Genomic DNA, 19,156 nt, shown 5'->3' with positions numbered 1-19,156 from the left:
TGTCATAATATTCGTGAATTAAAAAATGATTAAAAACCGGCAATTAGATGTAATTAAATTTTAAATCAACTGAATTATCTCAAAAACTTAATTGGGGTCTCACAGCTTAACTAGGGCCATATAACTTAATGAATAAATTAAGTATACCAAAGTGGACCCATGAAAAGCCGAGGCTTAACCATAATGAACACGAAGTTCCCTTAACTTCGAACGCGAGGTTCGACTGTATTGAGTACGAGACTCACTTAAGCACGAACGCGAGGTTCGTCTGAAAATGAACGAACGCGAGGTTCATTTGATAAAAGAACGCGAGGTTCAACTTGGGAACGAACCGCGAGGTTCGTTAAAAAAAATGAACACGGGGTTCGTCTGAAGTTTGCGACGCGAGGTTCGTCGATCGGTGAGTACGAACGCAGAGGTTTCGTCTGAAGTCGAACGCGGGTTCGTCTGAAGAGTTCGAACGGGGCGAGGTTCGTCTGAAGTACGAACCGCGAGTTCGTCTGAAGTACGAACGCGAGTTCGTCTGAAGTACTGAACGCGAGGTTGTCTGAAGTTCGAACGCGAGGTTCGTCTGAAGTACGAACGCGAGGTTCGTTAAAATTGAGCTTGACGCTCCACTGAGTTGAACGCGAGGTTCACCTTAGAACAACGCGAGGTTCGTTAAAATTGAGCTGACGCTCACGCTGAGTTGAACGCGAGGTTCACTTTAGAACGAACGCGGGGTTGTTAAAATTGAGCTTGACGGCTCACACTGAGTTGAACGCGAGTTCACCTAGAACGAAACGCGAGGTTCGTTAAAATTGAGCTTGACGCTCTCACCCTAACTGAGTTGAACGCGAGGTTCACTTTAGAACGAACGCGAGGTTCGTTAAAATTGAGCTTAACGTCACCTGAGTTGAACGCGAGGTTCACCTTAGAACGAACGCGAGGTTCGTTGAGCGCGAAGCTCGTTAAATTGAACGAACGCGAGGTTCGTTTGAGGTAACCACCTCCTTAATTTCCGCGCACGTTTTCACGCATGAACCCTTAGGGTTTCAAATTGAAACCGCCGCCGACAAACCCAAAAAACCTTTGATTTTTATTTTCAAAACAGATCCAAAAATTGGAAAAATTTGAAGAAAAAATCAAAGAAAAATCCAAAAAATTCCAAAAATTTACTGTTCACCGGCGATTTTTCAGTTGCTGTTCATCCGAAAAAATACTTTACTGTTCACCCGAAAAAAAAAATTCGCTGCTGCTCACCGAACATTACTGTTCATCCGAACCCAAAAAATTGAATCTTTAACCAGAGATTTAAGATCAAAAAACCCAATAAAACTTAAATCCCTAAGAATTAATCAAGGTGGCTCTGATACCACTTGTTAGATCTACATCATAAAACTTGAGATCTAAAACCATATAGCCATGATTAATTCAAAGAGATTAACAATAAACAAAAGAGCGGAAGCTTATACCTGAATCCATAGATTGATCTTGATTTTGGGTTTTGGATCTTCTAACCTTTGGGTTTCTCTAAAACCGAATTTCTCTATCTAGATGGGGGTGTAGAGAATTAGAGAATGTAACCCTAGGTTAGGGACCATAACCCCTTATTTATAGATGTTGTACTTTTATAATTTAGCCCCTCAATAAATCACAATTACAACCTGGTATCTGCACATATAACCCCATGACTTATTTAAATACCAAATTAATCCAACTTAATTGATCACTTTAGTGGGTTATCCTGAAAGATAGCAATACACATTGATTAATCATATGTGCCCACAAATAGATTTATTAGATTAAATCCAACAAATTGTCTTTCGATTCGAACCATGCTTCGTGCGTTTTATCCTTGTGTAACTCATAGGGAACACTTGAGAATTTGCGACGATCCATTTTTACTCTGCTCCTGTCACCTCCTGCAGTTTGTATTTCAACCAAAAAAAAAAAGAAAAAAAAAACACTGGTTTCATAACATCTACTGGCCTTGTCCTAAAGTGTAGGAGACCGCCTTATCGAGAGATCCAAAAAAGGCTTTACTTCCTCTAAGTTGCTCGTTCGTTTCCTTCTTAGTTTCAGTTTTTCAAAAATCGTTACCGATTATTTTTCCCTCTCCATTAATTTGTTGCAATGTCTTCTGGGAACTGCTGAAAACAATCACATTCTCATTTTCTTTTGCCCTTATGTTAAGCTGTTCAAAGTTCGTGCGTGCCATGATCATTGACTTGCTTGTTTTTTGTTATGCTATCATAAAATAACCCACCACCAGTTATTAACATTTAATAGGCTTCCTTCTTCCAGTTGTACTCTGTATGTTGCTTGATGTGCTCAAAATCAGTAATGATTCTTTAATTTCTACACCCATGCTGATGTCTTGGTAGCTAATGATCAGAAAACAAGTTTTCAAATTGAACCTCTGATGTTATAAAACAAATATGAAATTAAGCGTGAGAGACTACCTAAAGAAAAACTTTAAACAACTTGATTTTTGGTCTTTAAACATTTTAAATGATGTAGATTAACTTACGTATATTGGACGTTAGTTTTAGACCCATGCGATGCATAGATTTTCTTAGTTGAAGTTCTTTTTTTTTCCGTCGGAAAACAAATTAACATAAAAAACTTTTAAAGTTATATATATATATATATATAAAATATAGGGTATCAAACAGTAGGTTGAATGGTGGAACAGCTGACGTAAACCACTATGAACAAAATGACTCCTGTAAATTTATGATTAAATGTTGCAGAAAATAAGCAAAATCAGGTGAGTATAAGTTTCACCAACAACAGAGCAAATTCTTTCCGGTCTGCTGTAGCAAAAGTAATGCAACAAAATCATATGCCATCATATTTTTCAAAGTGTTAATCTCAAAAAATATATATATATATAAAAATAAAAAGTAAAAAAAAACAGTTTTCAAAAACAATTTTGTGATAGTGTGTTATTTTTAGTTTATTCATATTTTTGTCACATCGTCCACTAATAGCCCATAGGCTACCGTGAAGTTCATTCGATAACATATGTTGGATAACTTTTGAATATATAAATAAAATAATTTACCTTCTTTATTTGCTCAAATTTTTAATTAGTATTTAATGTGATGTGAGGAAATACTTTTCTAAATAAAAATCTTTTTTACGTTAAAATATCAAATCAATTGTATTTTGATTTTACATCTTTGAATTTTTGTATTTTTTCGATTGTACTCTCAAAAATATTTAATTTATTGAAGGGCCTAAATTAAAGTAACAAAGGCGTGCATAGAGTATAATTTAAAAAAAGTATCAAAAATTTTGACAGTTTCAGTACCAAGCTTGTAAGACTCATAATTAATATCAAGCTTGTACAAAAGTTTAAAAATAATATTTGTTGGATGGCATAATGGAACTGTAACCTGTACAAAGTTTAAATAAACAGAATCCAGTAACAGGAGAGAACTGCTCCATAGAAAGAAATAAATCTTGCAACAAGCACTCCTAAAGCTTCATTTATGAAAAAAAAAATTGAATATAAATGTTGGAGAAAAGATTAACCTCATACAGGAAAAAGAATAAGAAAACGAAATGAGCATATAGAACGCTCGCTTTTTTTTTTCGACAATCAAAACCTAGGACAAGCACAATAAACTCCAGAGAGAAAATACCACTGCAAACTTTTTGAGAGAGAAAAAAAAAATTATTGCTTTTTACCAAATACAGACACTCACACTTCCACACGAGGGCAGAGATACCGCGAACTCAGCATCTTTTCTTCACCGATATACGTAGGTGATGACGCGCTCAGAAAATCGAAAATCTAGCGCCATTTCCTGTGGAAAACAAGCTGTACTCTTCTATTTCCGTATCCACCTTTGAACAAGAAATATCGGCATGAGATGAAACTGATTTCAGTGCCGTTCTTCCGGTACTTTCCTCTGTGGCTCCTACAGTTGGGCCACCGAAATGAAACAAAGAGAAGGATGAACTGCTGCCACGAGGTCTAGAAGCATTCCCTTTAATCCCATTTTGCCCATTTGGTGGTAGTTTCGAAGGCATACGCCGGTCTCGAAATTGCCGTTCGGTTGATACTGGCTCCTCAGCAGTGAGATTCCTGAACTGCTCTTTGGGGTTTGTAACGTAAAACCTGTTGCTATTCTGATACAGGGAATGGTGTCGTGCAGTAAATAGAGGAGTAGTTATACTCTGAAGGGGATTATACTGCATGCCAAACTCTGAAGAATGAGGCGCTGGTAAACTGTAGCCGAGGGGGTTTGCGGGGTAAACAAAGTGGTTGGGCTGAGGGAATGGCATCAATCCATTGGGAGAAGCTTGCCAAGAAAATGCACTTTGGTTGTGATACCCGGTGGATGGAGAAGAGAAAACAGGCATATGATTGTTCTGATTATGCATTGGCAGGCTGTGCTGCTGCTGTGGAGGAGGTGTATTGAATCGGAAAACCCCATTATCAGAAACGGGAGCAGATGTTCTGGGTTCATCTCTTGGAAAATTGGTTACATAGTCGGCGACTTCAGATTCTGCACTCGTCCTCGTGAAAGAACTGCCTCCATTTATCCAACACTTGTTGAGTGAATCATCATCTCTTCCTTCTGATTGTGGACTAGCATCCTCAGAATCTGAAGTCGACGAAGATTCAGTGTTTTTACCCGAAGAACTGGTGCTGATGTCTCCCTCACTGAGGCATGATGAGCAGTTGTCAGAACTTGAAGAACTCATTGTGGGATCAACACAACTATTGTTCATGGAAAAGGATGATACTGCACCATCCTTTGAGTAGCATTCTGACTTCATCACCGTAACAAATCCAGTACTAGAAGAATTTTTGCTATCCTCACAGTCCTCATAACCACTACTCAAAGTATCAGCTTTCGGAGATGAGTGCTCAGTGTCAGCTTTACCTAATTGAATTTCTTCACATTGATTGGCCACAACAGCAGCTCTGGAAGTAACATCTGACCCAGGATTGCTCCTGGTGCCCTTCCTCCGAGAATCCATAGGCTCCCATACTTGCCTTGTATGGATAATATCTCTGCTAGGACTACTAGAAGAAAGCTTTCCTCTCGGTGGGGCACAACTATCAGGAGTGAAACATCCATGACCATACTTACTACCTCGATACATAGGCCTGGGCATATCCAACATTGCCTCTGTCCTATATGTAGTCTTGATCTCCCTTACTGGTCTCATGGTAGAAATTTGAAAGCCATCCTTTTGCCTGTAATCACTGTTCTGGTTGCAGCTGCAGGACTGGGAGTCATATCTCTCACGCTGTCTGTTGCTCGAAGAGTGGTATTTCTCGCCAAACTTGGGATTGCAACTCCTAGTGTTGGTCTTCACAACCCTTTCCCTCATTGGCCTATGACCTCCATTATTCAGTCTGGAAGAATCTGTTAAAATGGTATCAGATCCATCATGATGACCGCTATCGTCATACCACTTGGGTGCTGGACCTGAAAGAGAATCCTTCTTTAATCTCATTTTCCTCCTAGATGATTTTGACTGCTCAATTATAAAAGAGCTGTTGCTGTCTTGAACACCGGTCTCTTCATCAATGTGACATTGGTGTTGTAGGCTATCACTCTTCAGGTTCTTTGTGTCAATACATCCATTTGGAGACTGCTCATCTTCCACATCAGGAGATATGGGTCTGTGGGGAGTAACAACTTCCCCAGGATCACTAACTGAATCCCCAGAGTCCAAAGTGGCAGGGGAAGAGTCATCTTGAGTACTTGTGGATGAGTCATTTGTAGATGCCGGTGAAGCAAGATGAGGAGGATTTGATTCATTTTGTTTTCTTTCCCTCTGCCTTTCTTTTCCCTTGAGTCTTTCTTTTCTTCGAAGCTTTTTCTCCCGCTCTTTTGCTTTCCTCCTCTCTCTTCGCTCCTCTTCTTCACGCTTCTCCCTTTCTTCTTCTTCGAGAAGTTTGATCTGTTGGATGATTGTCAGTATTGAAGCCCACCAACAATATTGTCATCTCACTTAAACTACTAGCAGCATATAAAAGATAAACAAGTACCTGCTTCTCTAATGTAATTATTCTCTTTGCAAGCAACATGACACGCTCCGTTTCCAGCAGTTTCAAGCACAGAAAAACAACAACTATACTATGTGCGTTTTGGCGGGCTGTACCTTCCCTGAAAGCCTTTTCGACCTGGATGCACGTTGGACCTCATGTTAAACAAGCTATCACAAAACAGAAGCAAGAAAGCCATAGCTGAGATACTTACAGCGTTAATTGTCAAATTTATGTTTCAAATTCGAGAAGCCAGAAAGTTTTATAAACCATTTCAACAACAATATACCTAGGTTAGAGGATTGCCATTTCAAGATATTTACATACAACTGAAAATGACTAGCAAGATCTTGGTTTTCCAGCTACGAATGATGCCACTCCCACATCACCTTGCCCCATAACAGCCAAGGGACTAGATCCTTAAAAAAAAGCTTTTAACAATTTTTTATAGATAGACCATCCAAGTGATACCTTTTGCCTAACGCTGATCTATAATAAAAGATTTACTGGAGAATAACATATCTCCAAGTATCACACATGCACCAGTGTTGAAATGAGAGGTTTTGACCAAAGTACCCAAATGACTCTCCTGGATAACATTCATGCAAACCCTACAATGATGAAATACACCTCTCCAACTGAGCCAATTTGCACCTAAACCAATCAATGATGTTTTGTATACTATCCTATTATTTAAGAATTCATAATCTCACCCTCCCAATTCTCTCCCTAACAGATCCTATTATTTACATGAATGTTCCCCCAACCCTAACCACCAGCCATGTGCACCCACGTGCGCACTAACACACCGCATTGCATCACATATACAAATATAAACATAGACTACAGATTTTATTATGAAAAAGAGGATAAAATTGTTCGCATCGCTTGAAGATGTGAACCACGCGCATTATATTCTTTCTAGATTTTTCTCAAGTGAACCACTATAAGGCAAAAGCACGGCATGGACAAATCTAAAGTAAATCTACTGATTAAAAAGATTTGGCAAAGTTTGTCATATATCTTTAAGACTAAATGCAAGAGTGTATACCAAAAGACCTACATGGATAACATAAGAAGATATCATGAACCACAACCTAGGGAGACACACAAGCACAAATACATATGAATGCATGCAAATGCAAGCCCCCAAACACAAGCACAACATATGGACACACAAACAAACATATGAGAATCGATAAACGCATAAAGTGTCAGGTCAAATTGTAGATTTGACAACTTTTTTTTTACAAATTATCTGCAAACAATAAGCACTAGACAATCAATCCCATCATTTCGAGCTCTGCAAGATCATTTCTCATGTGAAAAATGAGCAAAATGAAAATTGCTCTCTATTGCTTATAACGATAGCCATATCGTGGTGCAGTGAGTTTCTGAAGTTCTCTATCAATACAATTATAATGTGTAAGCTAGTTCGAAAGGATATAATTGCTGCTAATTCATAATAACTAACAAACCACGAAAGTTTTTTTTTTTTTTTTGTACATTTGTCAGGTATACAAGCTCCCTTTACTTCTTTTGATACATTATTAGATTCTATAAAATTGACTGACGAGTTATGCCTTCACATGTAACTTTGCAGCTGTTATATGAGTCCCTTCCTCCACAGCTGTCATATGAAATTAAGCATCATGTTACCATGTGTACCTCCAGAGAAACCGTATCTATAACTGCTTCCTATTAAGCATAATACATAATAAAAGTATTGCAACTTATTGATATTATAGCAGTCACGCAAAAGTATAGCGTACTAAAATGGGTGAGAAATATTTTGAACACAGAAGCATGTGGCATCTTATGGCCCACCTGTTCCTTGAATATAACAGTTGCAGCATCTAGAAGGAATTCCCTTGCAAGTTCAGGACTTTTAGCATGCTTCTGGGGACGTGAACCATCGCTATCTATATCATTTCCATCCTTGTCCAGGGCATCATCATCCTGCGAGCGTAAAGGAAAAACTTCAGAGGATATATACAATTCAATATAAACAAAAATGATCTCTTTCAAATGCTGAATCCTATATGTTGCGTAGTCTTGCATAATAGAGAAGTGAACAAGGAGAAAGGTAACAGCATTAATTTAATTTAGCCATAATCAACCCATGTTTTGCTTGTTCTACATTTTTCTTTTTCTCAATTCTTAGCACGAAAGCATATAATTTTGATAGCCTCTATCCTGTGATGTGCAGCAGATCTATGAACAATTACCTCTTCTTCCTCTGCTTCTTCAGCATGCTCAAAAAAACTTCTGATGCTTTCCCCTTTAGTTATCGTCACAAAACCATCCCCAATCATTAAACGGCGATGGACGCATGGTTGCCCCTTCAATGCATGTGCCTTCACACACAGCTCTGTGCATCGGCCATCAAGCTTCCAAGCCCTCAGTGTAATAAAGCAAGCACTTAAACCTCCCAAATCAAGTCCATTTACAAGGACCTTCCCATTCATGCCAACATCTTCAAATTCCAAAATGTCAGATTTTCCTTCTCCTGTTCCAATAGCCCATTCAAAATGATGGTAGGTTCCAACTGTGTCTATAAAGGATTGGTGCCAATCTGCCTGGACTGTGTCCTCTGATACCTGAAAGTGGTATAAAACAAATTCAGGTAGATTAATTTAATAGATAAGATCTTTAGATTCTTTATTTAAATGTTCCTAATTTGTTGTTAATGTTATTTGATTTTCTTTTAATATCAAATGATTAGACATTAGACGAATGAACAAGAGTTTCTCAGAAGTTGGACATAATGAGCCTTCAAACAAATGCGGAGGAAGAGACATCTCTACAGCCCCTTTAGATTTTAAGAAGACAGAATACTTTGTCAAGAAACCTAAATCACAAACTACAAGTTAAAATAAATGATGATACTGATAGGACTAAAGTACCTCGTATTGGAAAGCAGTATCTGCCACACAAAACCAACTTGTACAGCGAAGTTCCCTTCGCATGCGCTTTAGTTCCTTCAATTCCTTGAACTCACGAATGACATTCCGTCTGCAGTCTCTGCAAAATCTCTTGCTGTCAAACCTGTAAAATGAAGAATATTCATGACACTGTTAATAATAACAACCTACGCTTGTTAATGATAGCAGAATTTCCCCCAAAGTTGATACCTAACTGAAAGTCACACTGAAAAACTTGAAAGCAATAGCTCCATATAAACATTAATGGAACTATCCTATAGTCTATCTGTCTATGATGTTAATTTATCCGTCTCATCAAACAGTTATGTATTTCAAAACTTAATATGGTGAAATGAGACATATTGACTGCATTCTGCCAAAGAAACAATCTGATCCAACAACTATTACAACTATTGGGAGGTGTTACTCATATTTCCACTACAGTTGTTGCAAGCTTAGAGAGGACTCTTTGAGTTGAAGATTTTTCTATTTTAAGTTTCTGATATTGCAAGCTTGCAGTTTAAGTTTGAGCTTAAGTTGGAGAAAACATTATAATCCAACTCCTACGTCACCTTTTGCATAACTAGATTAGTATGAACACTATTAATTTCTAGCATTTTCTGCAGATTGTCCAAGATAAAACCTACATTTTTTCCCCTGTAGGTTTCCTTTGTTTTGCTCAAACTTCACAAACTCAGATGGAGCAGTTACTCAAATTAAGAGGTAGGAGATCATGTCGATCAATCATACTCGAAATGTCAATATATAATGGTTCATTTTCCCAACATAAAGTGGATCTAGTATGGATCAACACTCCATATTTAATGAAATCCGCAAAAAATAACTTTATAATCAACTTCTTGCATCTTGTCACCAATTTTTCTAACAAAACTAATAATGAAGAAGATTCACCTTATACAAAAGTAAGCCAGTAGGCAGGTAAGAAACCCTATCTCACAAACTCCACAACCCAATGCCACTCAACCAAGAGACAACCTTCTAAATCTCCCCGATAAAAAAAGAGAGGCTAGAAGAAGGTTGAAAATGATGTCTTGCTACTTCTCTAGGAAAGGAGATAATCTGAAATGCCAAATGATTGAATATACATAATGTCACGTCTTAGAAAATGATGTCCTTGATCCTCCTCTATTGAATCCCTCACACATTCATTTTCTCATCAACAACCATGCATTTCTTTGCTAAAATATGAACAGATTCTCCTTTGCTCTTCCACTAACTAGTTCTTCCTCCAATGCCCTCCCAACCTTTCCTAAATTTTTGAACCATCCACCTAGATGCTCTTGTGGACCCTGCAAAATCTAGCATGTGCAGGTTTCCTGATTACAAAATATCCTAATATTACAACATTGAAGGTGTTATTATGACCTCTTATCATTTTCTTAGTTAAAGATTAAGGAATGAGAATATTGCTAGCAGAATGTTGGGCAACTAAGATATTACATCCATGGAAGAGAATATAGCAAAAATAGAGAATTCCTAGGTGGATGATCAGAATTAGAATATATAAGAGATAGAGTAGGAAATTGTTGTATCCGTAAAAGATAAGAGGCTATTCAATTGAGGTTAAAGTAGAGAGAAATTATTGATATAGTTTTTTCTTGTGTAATGAAGACCAGCAACTGTGTCAGTCAGAAAAGGCAGCAGGACTGTGGTTAATAGCGCCAAAAGGGGTAGAGCACGCCTAAGCAAACATGGACAAAAGAAAATAGAGCAATATATGTTAAATCAGCTGAAGAGATGAATGTATAATAAATCTAAATCAGAAAAGGATTCGGTAACATAACCAACGAGTTCGAAATAGGCTTTCTTGTTGCTATTGTTGCTGACGGTCATACTTAGCAACACTGCACTCCAATTATCATGAACTAAGTTATATATGGCATTCTCTCGGACACTCTATATACTTTCTACTGTAGTATAATCAGAAAAAGTATCCGAATCAGAAAAGGTATCCTTTGCATTAGCAGATTAGCCTATTAGTTTTGATAGTGATTCAGTTTCACACAGATCCATTAATAGCAATGTAATTGGAAGAAGAAGAAAAAAAGTGATATGAATAAAATTTTGGTTTTCAAAGAATAATATATAATGGCCAATAAATTGCCTTTCTTCAAACATGGAGATTGTAGAGGAATTATCAAAGAAATAGTTAACCTTCTAGTGGTACTTCATGGAATTGAAGGTAAAGTAAATAGGTGTCGGGTATATTAGATAGGAATAGGATGAAACATAGAAGAGTGGTTACTAATAATAGCGACTCTCATTTAATAATTTGTGGCAGTTCACAAACAGGTTATATTTATTGTATATACAACATCAAAATCATAGTATCAACATGTCTTTTAATACTAAACATCGATAACAAGGTCAGCTATGACTCACCCATATCCATGAGAGAGATATAAGCCAAAGGTGGGAGGTTTTTGAAAAGATTTGTCGACCTTTTCAGCCACTTCTACAATTTAAAGTAGTACTTTGATACCAGCCAGATTCATGAAGAGATGGTACTTTCTAGTCAGATGCATCACAAGTGACTTATGGCACTACTTCTTGGATTCAAACAAACTTTAAGTAACATCATCAGTTGAGTGGGAAGACCTTCTCTGCATGCCCTTGCTATGATTAAAAGTTAAATACAATAGCCAGGCCCAGAACTAGCACTTGCAATTTAATTTTATGTAAGTAGGTTTCTAAGAAAAGAGTTTAATCTATACTACTTATAAAAGGGAATACCCATGTCAAACTTTTAATTTCCTATTTTGCCCTTTTAAATTTTAATAATTCGCAATTATAGCATTGATTATAATTAATCCTTAAATAATTATCCATAACTCTTTATTAAATGCACCTCCTACTCTCCCTAAGAATATTTGATCAAGAATAGAATCATTATCAATATACTATCTGGTCAAGAATATTTGCTCAAGACTATGAATTTCTTCTATCTAAGATGTAGAGTCTAGACTTTTAAAATTCAATTTGAATCAATGCATAAAGTATGAACCAAATTAACTAACAAACAACCATTTTTATTTTTATATAACTTCTCTTTCATCTCTTGAGTGTAAATTAGCTCATACATTTTCTTCCACTCACTATAATACCAACTAAGTCAAAACCATACAATTACAAAAGAAAAGCTCAACTAGAACTCCACTTGGATTAGAATAGAAAATTTAACAGAGCACAAGATGTCGACTTCTTTCGAGCACGTGTTAGCATGGGATGTTCCTCTATAATTCAACTAGAAATTTGAAAATATGTTTCGAAACTTGAGTATTGTAGAAATGAATCAATGGTACAATTTAAATTGGTACAATCAATTTGGTGATTAGTTTTCTTTTTGGAGACATTGGGATCACTCAAATTTCGAAATGTATTATAAAAAGACAAAATAAGCAAATGTATCTTAAAATCTCATTAGATTAAATACTTTTAAAATTCAACCCCCTAAACGTATTTCACGGTATAATTTGAAAACACATTGTATCAAAAAAGTCTATGATGTTAATATCATGAAGTAGGGGCATGATTAGGAATGCATTAGGCTAATTGTATTATCCTTTTGATGTTACAGTGAAAAGTACAAAATATACTTTCTTACCATGATTTCAGAAAAAAATATTAAATAAATACTACAACCAGCATATTTACATACATCCAAAATAAATGTTATATTTTTATTATAAATAAACCCTAATTACTCAAAATAAATGTTATATTTTTATTATAAATAAACCCTAATTACTAAAGTGATATCTTCTTAAGCTTTGGCTTTTTTACCTTCTAATTAATTATTATAAATAAACCCTAATTACTAAAGTGATATCTTCTTAAGCTTTGGCTTTTTTACCTTCTAATTAATTATTCATTTATATGTTACAATTTTTTTCATTTATTTCTCTTTTCCTCTCCTTCCAACCATCTGACTTATATTTCTGAGAAACGAAGTGCTTAGGATGACATTAAAGATGGAATAGATTTCGATGGAAATACTATCGCAATGATTTAGTGCCAACTTGTGAACTAGAGATTGATAAAATGCATATGAATGACATAATCAATCTCTCTTGTAATTGTCACGAAACTTCAACAAGTGACAAGTTCCTTCGCATAATATATCTCCATCATTCAAACATGTCAATTTTAGTTTTAAGTTTAAAAAATTTATTTGGGAAAGCTATTATTAATTAGCATTTCCTTAAATAGCTTGAACCTTAGTGTAAATGTCTCACATCTCTAATATTAGATCATCTTTTAATATTGCTATTGTGTTTACAGAATAATTTTGTTCATGCATAGGGTTATAATTTTTTTCACTCTATTAATCCACGTTAGGTATCTGTTATTCAGTAAATTTGTCCCTCTATGTTTGTATGTTTTGTTTCAGCTTTAAATGTTAATGATTAATATAGATTTTGATAAGGTAATTAAATTTGAAACATGATATGAATTGGTTTCTTTTTTTGTCTCATTACCCTATAAGTTCAGGTTTTCCAGCTATTGGCCAATCTAATTATTTAAGAATCCTAGCACATAAATCTCTTATTACATCATTTATGTGGGTTTCATGAATATTGGTAAAATCTAAACCAGCTTAATTACATGAATATTGGTAAAATCTAAATCATCGATTCACTTAATCATTTTACGGTCCACATTTAAACTTTTTAATACTGAACAAGTATACCCACGTGCAACGCATGTGCGCTTTACTAGTGCTATTATAAAAGTGTGTTGCATGTTAAAACATTTTCTTCCAAAATTACCCTCCAAATATATCCATACATACATAAGTAAACACATATATATACATAAATTCACATACATACACATATAAATTCACATACATATTTATTCATTCAATATGATAGAATAATATAAAATTTTAATATGACATAACCCTCCTATTAATTATCCATGATGAGTATTAACTTCTATTTTTTTATAATCCCCAATATTAAACCTATATTAATTCCATCAAGTTATTCACATCCAATAATCATAACTTCTTTCTCATTTACATACTATCATCAATATATTTTATATATTTTGTAATGCACGTAAAGAAAGTCAATAATATAAGCAATGGCGTATCATAGTTTATTGATTAATCATTCTTATATAAACCACCATTTCCTAATTCATTCCTTATAACCCCACCCATTACAAATCTTACAACCTTTTCTTATATTTGGCCTCTCCTCTACCTCTATATCCTTTTTCTCGATATGGTATATCATCATTTCTCTTCAAACTCCTCCCCGTTTTTGGCGAGCACATGCATTGATGCTAAGAGGAACTAAGTTGATCACTCCGATGTGCAACTCGAGAGGCTCAACATATACTAAAACGAGGCTGATGGAGAACAATACATTGAGATACAGTGAAATTCAACTAGATGATCATCGTTTAAAGATAGAGATTGTAAGAATTTAAGTCAATTTACGGTGTAATTTTATGAATTTAGTAGTTGTTATAAGGGATTTTCTTTGTGTATGTGTGAAGGTTCATAATCAATTACTTGGGTTTTGAGTGAAAGAGAGATTATTCTTGTGTGAAGAGGAATTGCCGTTTTAGTATTTAGGAAATAGCTAAGCTCTAAATTTTCTTATTTATGTGTGTCTTTTAATCTTATATGATCATTCAATTTATTTTGCTTTACGTGTTGTGACAAATCACTTTGAAAAGGTTTATTTGCCTTATAATTTATTTATTAATATTACATAAATAGTAATGAATTATATATTGTTCTAAATTAAATTAAATTATTAAAAATATTAATATATAATTAAAATATATTTTAATATTAGCTCTTCAATGGCCATGGAGGCTGCCTGCAGATGACATCTTGGGACGAAATGACTATAAGATCATTGTAAACTTCTTGGGGTTTTTTTATTTTGAATTCTTTTACAGATTAATGATTGATGTATATTTCTAATCCAATTACGTCTATTATCATCAAGAAGCAAGGAGTATCGGTTACTATTCTGGTTTCTTAAAGATAAAGTGAGAGGAGTTTTATTATTTCTAATAAAACTAATATTTGTAATATAATAAACTTTCTCTAATAAAATAATTAATAATTTTAGTGGATATTAGTTTTTAGTTTAACAATTAAATATTATTATTGAAATTATTATTCAAATAAAACTATTATTAAATATTAGTTTATTAATATTGATTTCGTTAAATTATTTGTTTAATTAAGTTTAATCATTAGTTTTATTAAATACTATTTCTAATGAACATTAGCAATTAATTTTCCAGGTCAACATAAAAATGACCATGGACTATTTCATTAGTATAGTCACGTTAGTATACTAATAAATACCACTTCTTTTTGCTAGTCAATAAATAATTTTATTTCACTAAACCAAATTTTCACATCACATCATGGGCCAAATATAACAAAAAGTCCCCTATAACAACTACAATAGTAGAATCATAAAGTCTGAACCTAGAAAGAGTATCATTACTATAGTAACATATTACTGTAGTAACATATACATTAATTTAATAAATTTAATCATTATTTTTTATTGAATATTACCTCTAACGAAAATTACTATACTAATTTAAGTAGTGTCATTAGTATTGCAACGTTATAGCAATTGAAACAATCAGTATAGCGACTGTAACATTACTATATTCTTGAACAATACTTCATTAGTAATACGGACAATTACTGTAACAACGTGGATATAAATTTTAAGGATCTATGTTACTTATAAATTGAATGCTTATAAAAGCTCATGCCATGTGTTACATCTAATTAACGTGTTAGAAGGGTATACACATATAAGGCAAACAACACAAATATATACAAAATCATAGAAGAATACATGCAACATAGAAAGACAGGTAATCGATGTTAGAAGGCTATATATAGCAAATAATATAAGTAGATACAAAAGCATGGAAAAATACATACAAAATACAAGGATGAAAAAGTAGGGTAAATTTCACAAAACAACTTTGGTCATGTTTTAGATAAACCCTGTAAATCTTAGTTAGAGATAAATGCACATCACAAACATCTTAAAGTGCAAAGGCAACCCATGAGAAAATGAAGATCAGAGAAAGCTTAAACCCTATGTATTAATGTTACTAAAATTGTATTTATTTATCTTGTGAAGTAGAGCTAAGAGATTAGTTAACCTTTAATCATAACATTTATTTAAGGGAATATGAGGAACTAATAGTCAATTTACCACATTGTTGAGAAGGAAACAAATTTTATATTCATTGAAGAATAATATTTAGACATGAAACTTTCATAAAATATGAATATGATTTTTGTTCTTATTTATCATGCGGTTTTTTCTCCTTCCTTTTAGTACATCTTTCAAATCCATTTTAGAGGCACGTTTAAGAATCAGTCCATACGTTCTTATGTGTGTAATTTCTAATGATAAGGTTTTGTTCTTGATGATGTGGATTGTAGTGTAGAGAAAAAAGGAAAAGAAAAAATGCTAAGGTTCTCTCTGTAGTGTTTTAACTGTAAAATAAGGATATCTTACGCATTAATTTAATAAAACATACCATTATATTCAGTATTAAGATTTGACAATAAATGCATATGAGTGGACTCTCGCATCTAATCTTAATTTACAAAGAAATATAGGCTACACCCATTTATAAATTAAAGAGAAAAAATTATAGGTTAGCTCCTTAAAAGTTTACAAAATTTATTTTGAAGTCCAATTTAAGAAAAAAGGATTTTCAAGAAATTTTAGGTTAACCCTCTAAATCTCACAAAATTTAAATTGAAGTTTGAAAACTGGAGTTTAAGAAAAACAATTATTGAGAAATTTATCCTAAAAATGGCCTCACGTGCAATGCACATGGAAAAACAATTTTTGAGAAATTTATCCTGAAAATAGCCTCACGTGCACCATACTAGTTCTATGAAAAAGATGCCTTTATCCCATAAAAGAAAAATCCACAAAAAGAAAAAAAAACTAACCTGTACACGAGCCTCTCAATGAAATCCTCCTCTTTCATCCGTAGAAGAGACATTCTAGTCTCCTCACTCAAAGCAGACCAGAAATCAACTAGTGTATCACAAGAAAGCCTGGCAGTATGCAAAGCACAAGTTTCTCTAGTCCCATGCCCTCTACCAAAATTATTCATCGCTTGGCTTATCCAGCCACGTCCACTCCCACCACATGCATCGGGGTATAGCAATTCACGTTCATGTTCCCTTGCTCGGGCACTATCAAAAACCTAAACATGGGCAGCACCAAGTCATCTATAAGTAAGACAGTGTTATGACCTAATATCTTTTCTTTAAACATCATAGGTGTCAAATGACCTAATATTTTATAGTTCTAGCATCCACCATGTTTGATGAGTTGCCAAAGGCAGGCTCTTTGTTCAATCAAACCCAAATTGAAAAGTTACATCTCAATGTGCAAGAACAAAAATGGGAGAATGATTGGGGTCTATCAGCTTACATTTTGAAGCGCTCTTAGTGACCTCGCATTGATAAAGCAATCTAGAAGGGTTAGTATTCCATCCCTGGTTGCTACTAAACCTCCCCATGGGTGCACTGAGGGGTCCTGTATGTCATCTGACTCACAGTCAATGTGGGCCTTTAAGGCAGTCCCTGCTCTATTGGTTAGGTGATAGTAAGCACCCTCTGGTTGCAATGATTTCCCATACATTACAATCTGAGTGAAGCCTTCAAGTAGTAACCCATTGCATCTTGAACAATAGAGGTTCTTGCGAGCTTGCTCAAAAAGACCATGTTTGTCAACTCTCAAGAGCTGTTGTCTCGCTTGGAGAGGCAACTCGTTCCAGAACTAATTTCAAGCAATACACAATTAGTTTATTGCACACTCAAGGAGAAAGAATGAGAACAGGAAGGAGGAAAACAAAGACACAACTTACAACAAGAACTAACTATATTGACTAGTTTCTAACCCGTTTGCAATTAAAATTACACTACAGTTTCTCCTTCAAGACTCAACAATTGCAAACCTACTATTTTTTTAGCCGAGAGACGACCAGGAATATTCTCATCATTAATCTGAAACTAAATGGAAGAATAGGGTCCACCAACAACTACATTTTTATTTTATTTTCTGTGACATTCTAATAGAACCAACTTCAATTCCCTTAAATCATATTGAAATTAGGAATTCGTCTAGTAATCTTAATTAATATTACTTACTGTATAGCTTGACCACAAATTATGCACTTAATATTTTCGCATAAAAGCTAATTGTAATTTGCATGTCGTTTAGAAATCAAACTGATAATTAAGCAAATTTATTATTAAAAAAATGCACCCTAATACTGAGCTAAAAACTTAATGGTGATTAGTCTGGCGTTGGCCTTTAAATCTCCTAAATATCTGTGTCGAAAATTTTCTGCTTAAATTGGAACCTGAGTAAAACAAGAAACAATCTCGATCAAAACTCCATCGAGAAATCTGATTAAAATCACCAAAAAAAAGACAAAATTAGATCTAGCAATCAAGTGGTCAGTAATTCGATAAAAGCAGATCGAAACCTTCTGAAGCTGATCGAAGGTGATTTCATCGCGTTTCTTCGACCAAATCGCACTCGATCCCGCCGCCGCCGTCGGCGGCGATGTCTCCGGAACGTGAGCACTCAACAAACCTGGCATCTTCTCGAATCCGATTCGATCTCGATCAACTGCACACCCCCGACGATCGATCCTCCATCAACCGGCGTTATCGGATCTGAATCCGATCTGAATCCGATCCGAATCGCGATCGGAGCTCAGGCGGCGATCGATCGGAGGTTTGGGGGATTTCTGAGGGGGTGGTCGAGGTTTTGCTCTCTCGTTCAGATTTGGCGTCTCTTTTGTATCGTCATTGCTCTAGAGAGAGAGAGAGAGAGAGAGAGAAACGGAAGAGGTTTTATTTACAAGAAAACCCCGGTAATCTGAGCGTGGGCTCGTCGTTAACCTCGACCCGTAAAAAGGCGCTCAACTTTTACAAGTGCCGAAATGCAATTATTAGTTTTGACCTGTTGGTATTTACAAATTCGCGGTAACTTTTGTCCCGCGAGTAGATAAGGCGGGTGAGTTAAACATTTCCGTCACGTGGCAGTGGTTGATTGCCTATTGGTCGGCGTTTGGCACGTGATTGTGGATCTGATGAGTAAAAACAAGGTTATTTTACAGTCCCCTACGCTTTCAATAATCTTATATTAATCCCTCAAATCTATGAAATTGC

The 19,156-nt window shown here is 35.0% G+C and overlaps 1 protein-coding gene across 1 annotated transcript; it reads right to left on the bottom strand.

Moving 5' to 3' along the window:
* On the bottom strand, positions 3,441–18,839 carry LOC109850698. Its single transcript, XM_020420754.1, has 8 exons — positions 18,466–18,839; positions 17,406–17,753; positions 16,916–17,175; positions 8,905–9,046; positions 8,227–8,598; positions 7,826–7,957; positions 6,002–6,136; positions 3,441–5,913 (listed from the first exon to the last, which is right to left on the bottom strand). The coding sequence occupies exons 1-8, from the start codon at positions 18,580–18,582 to the stop codon at positions 3,769–3,771; spliced, it is 3,651 nt and encodes a 1,216-aa protein (XP_020276343.1). The 5' UTR covers positions 18,583–18,839; the 3' UTR covers positions 3,441–3,768.

The sequence above is a fragment of the Asparagus officinalis genome, chromosome 7, assembly GCF_001876935.1.
Source record: "Asparagus officinalis chromosome 7, Aspof.V1, whole genome shotgun sequence".
NCBI classification, from domain to species: Eukaryota; Viridiplantae; Streptophyta; class Magnoliopsida; order Asparagales; family Asparagaceae; genus Asparagus; species Asparagus officinalis.
Note: the sequence above shows the minus strand (reverse complement) of the source record. Positions and strands in the feature narration are given on the sequence as shown.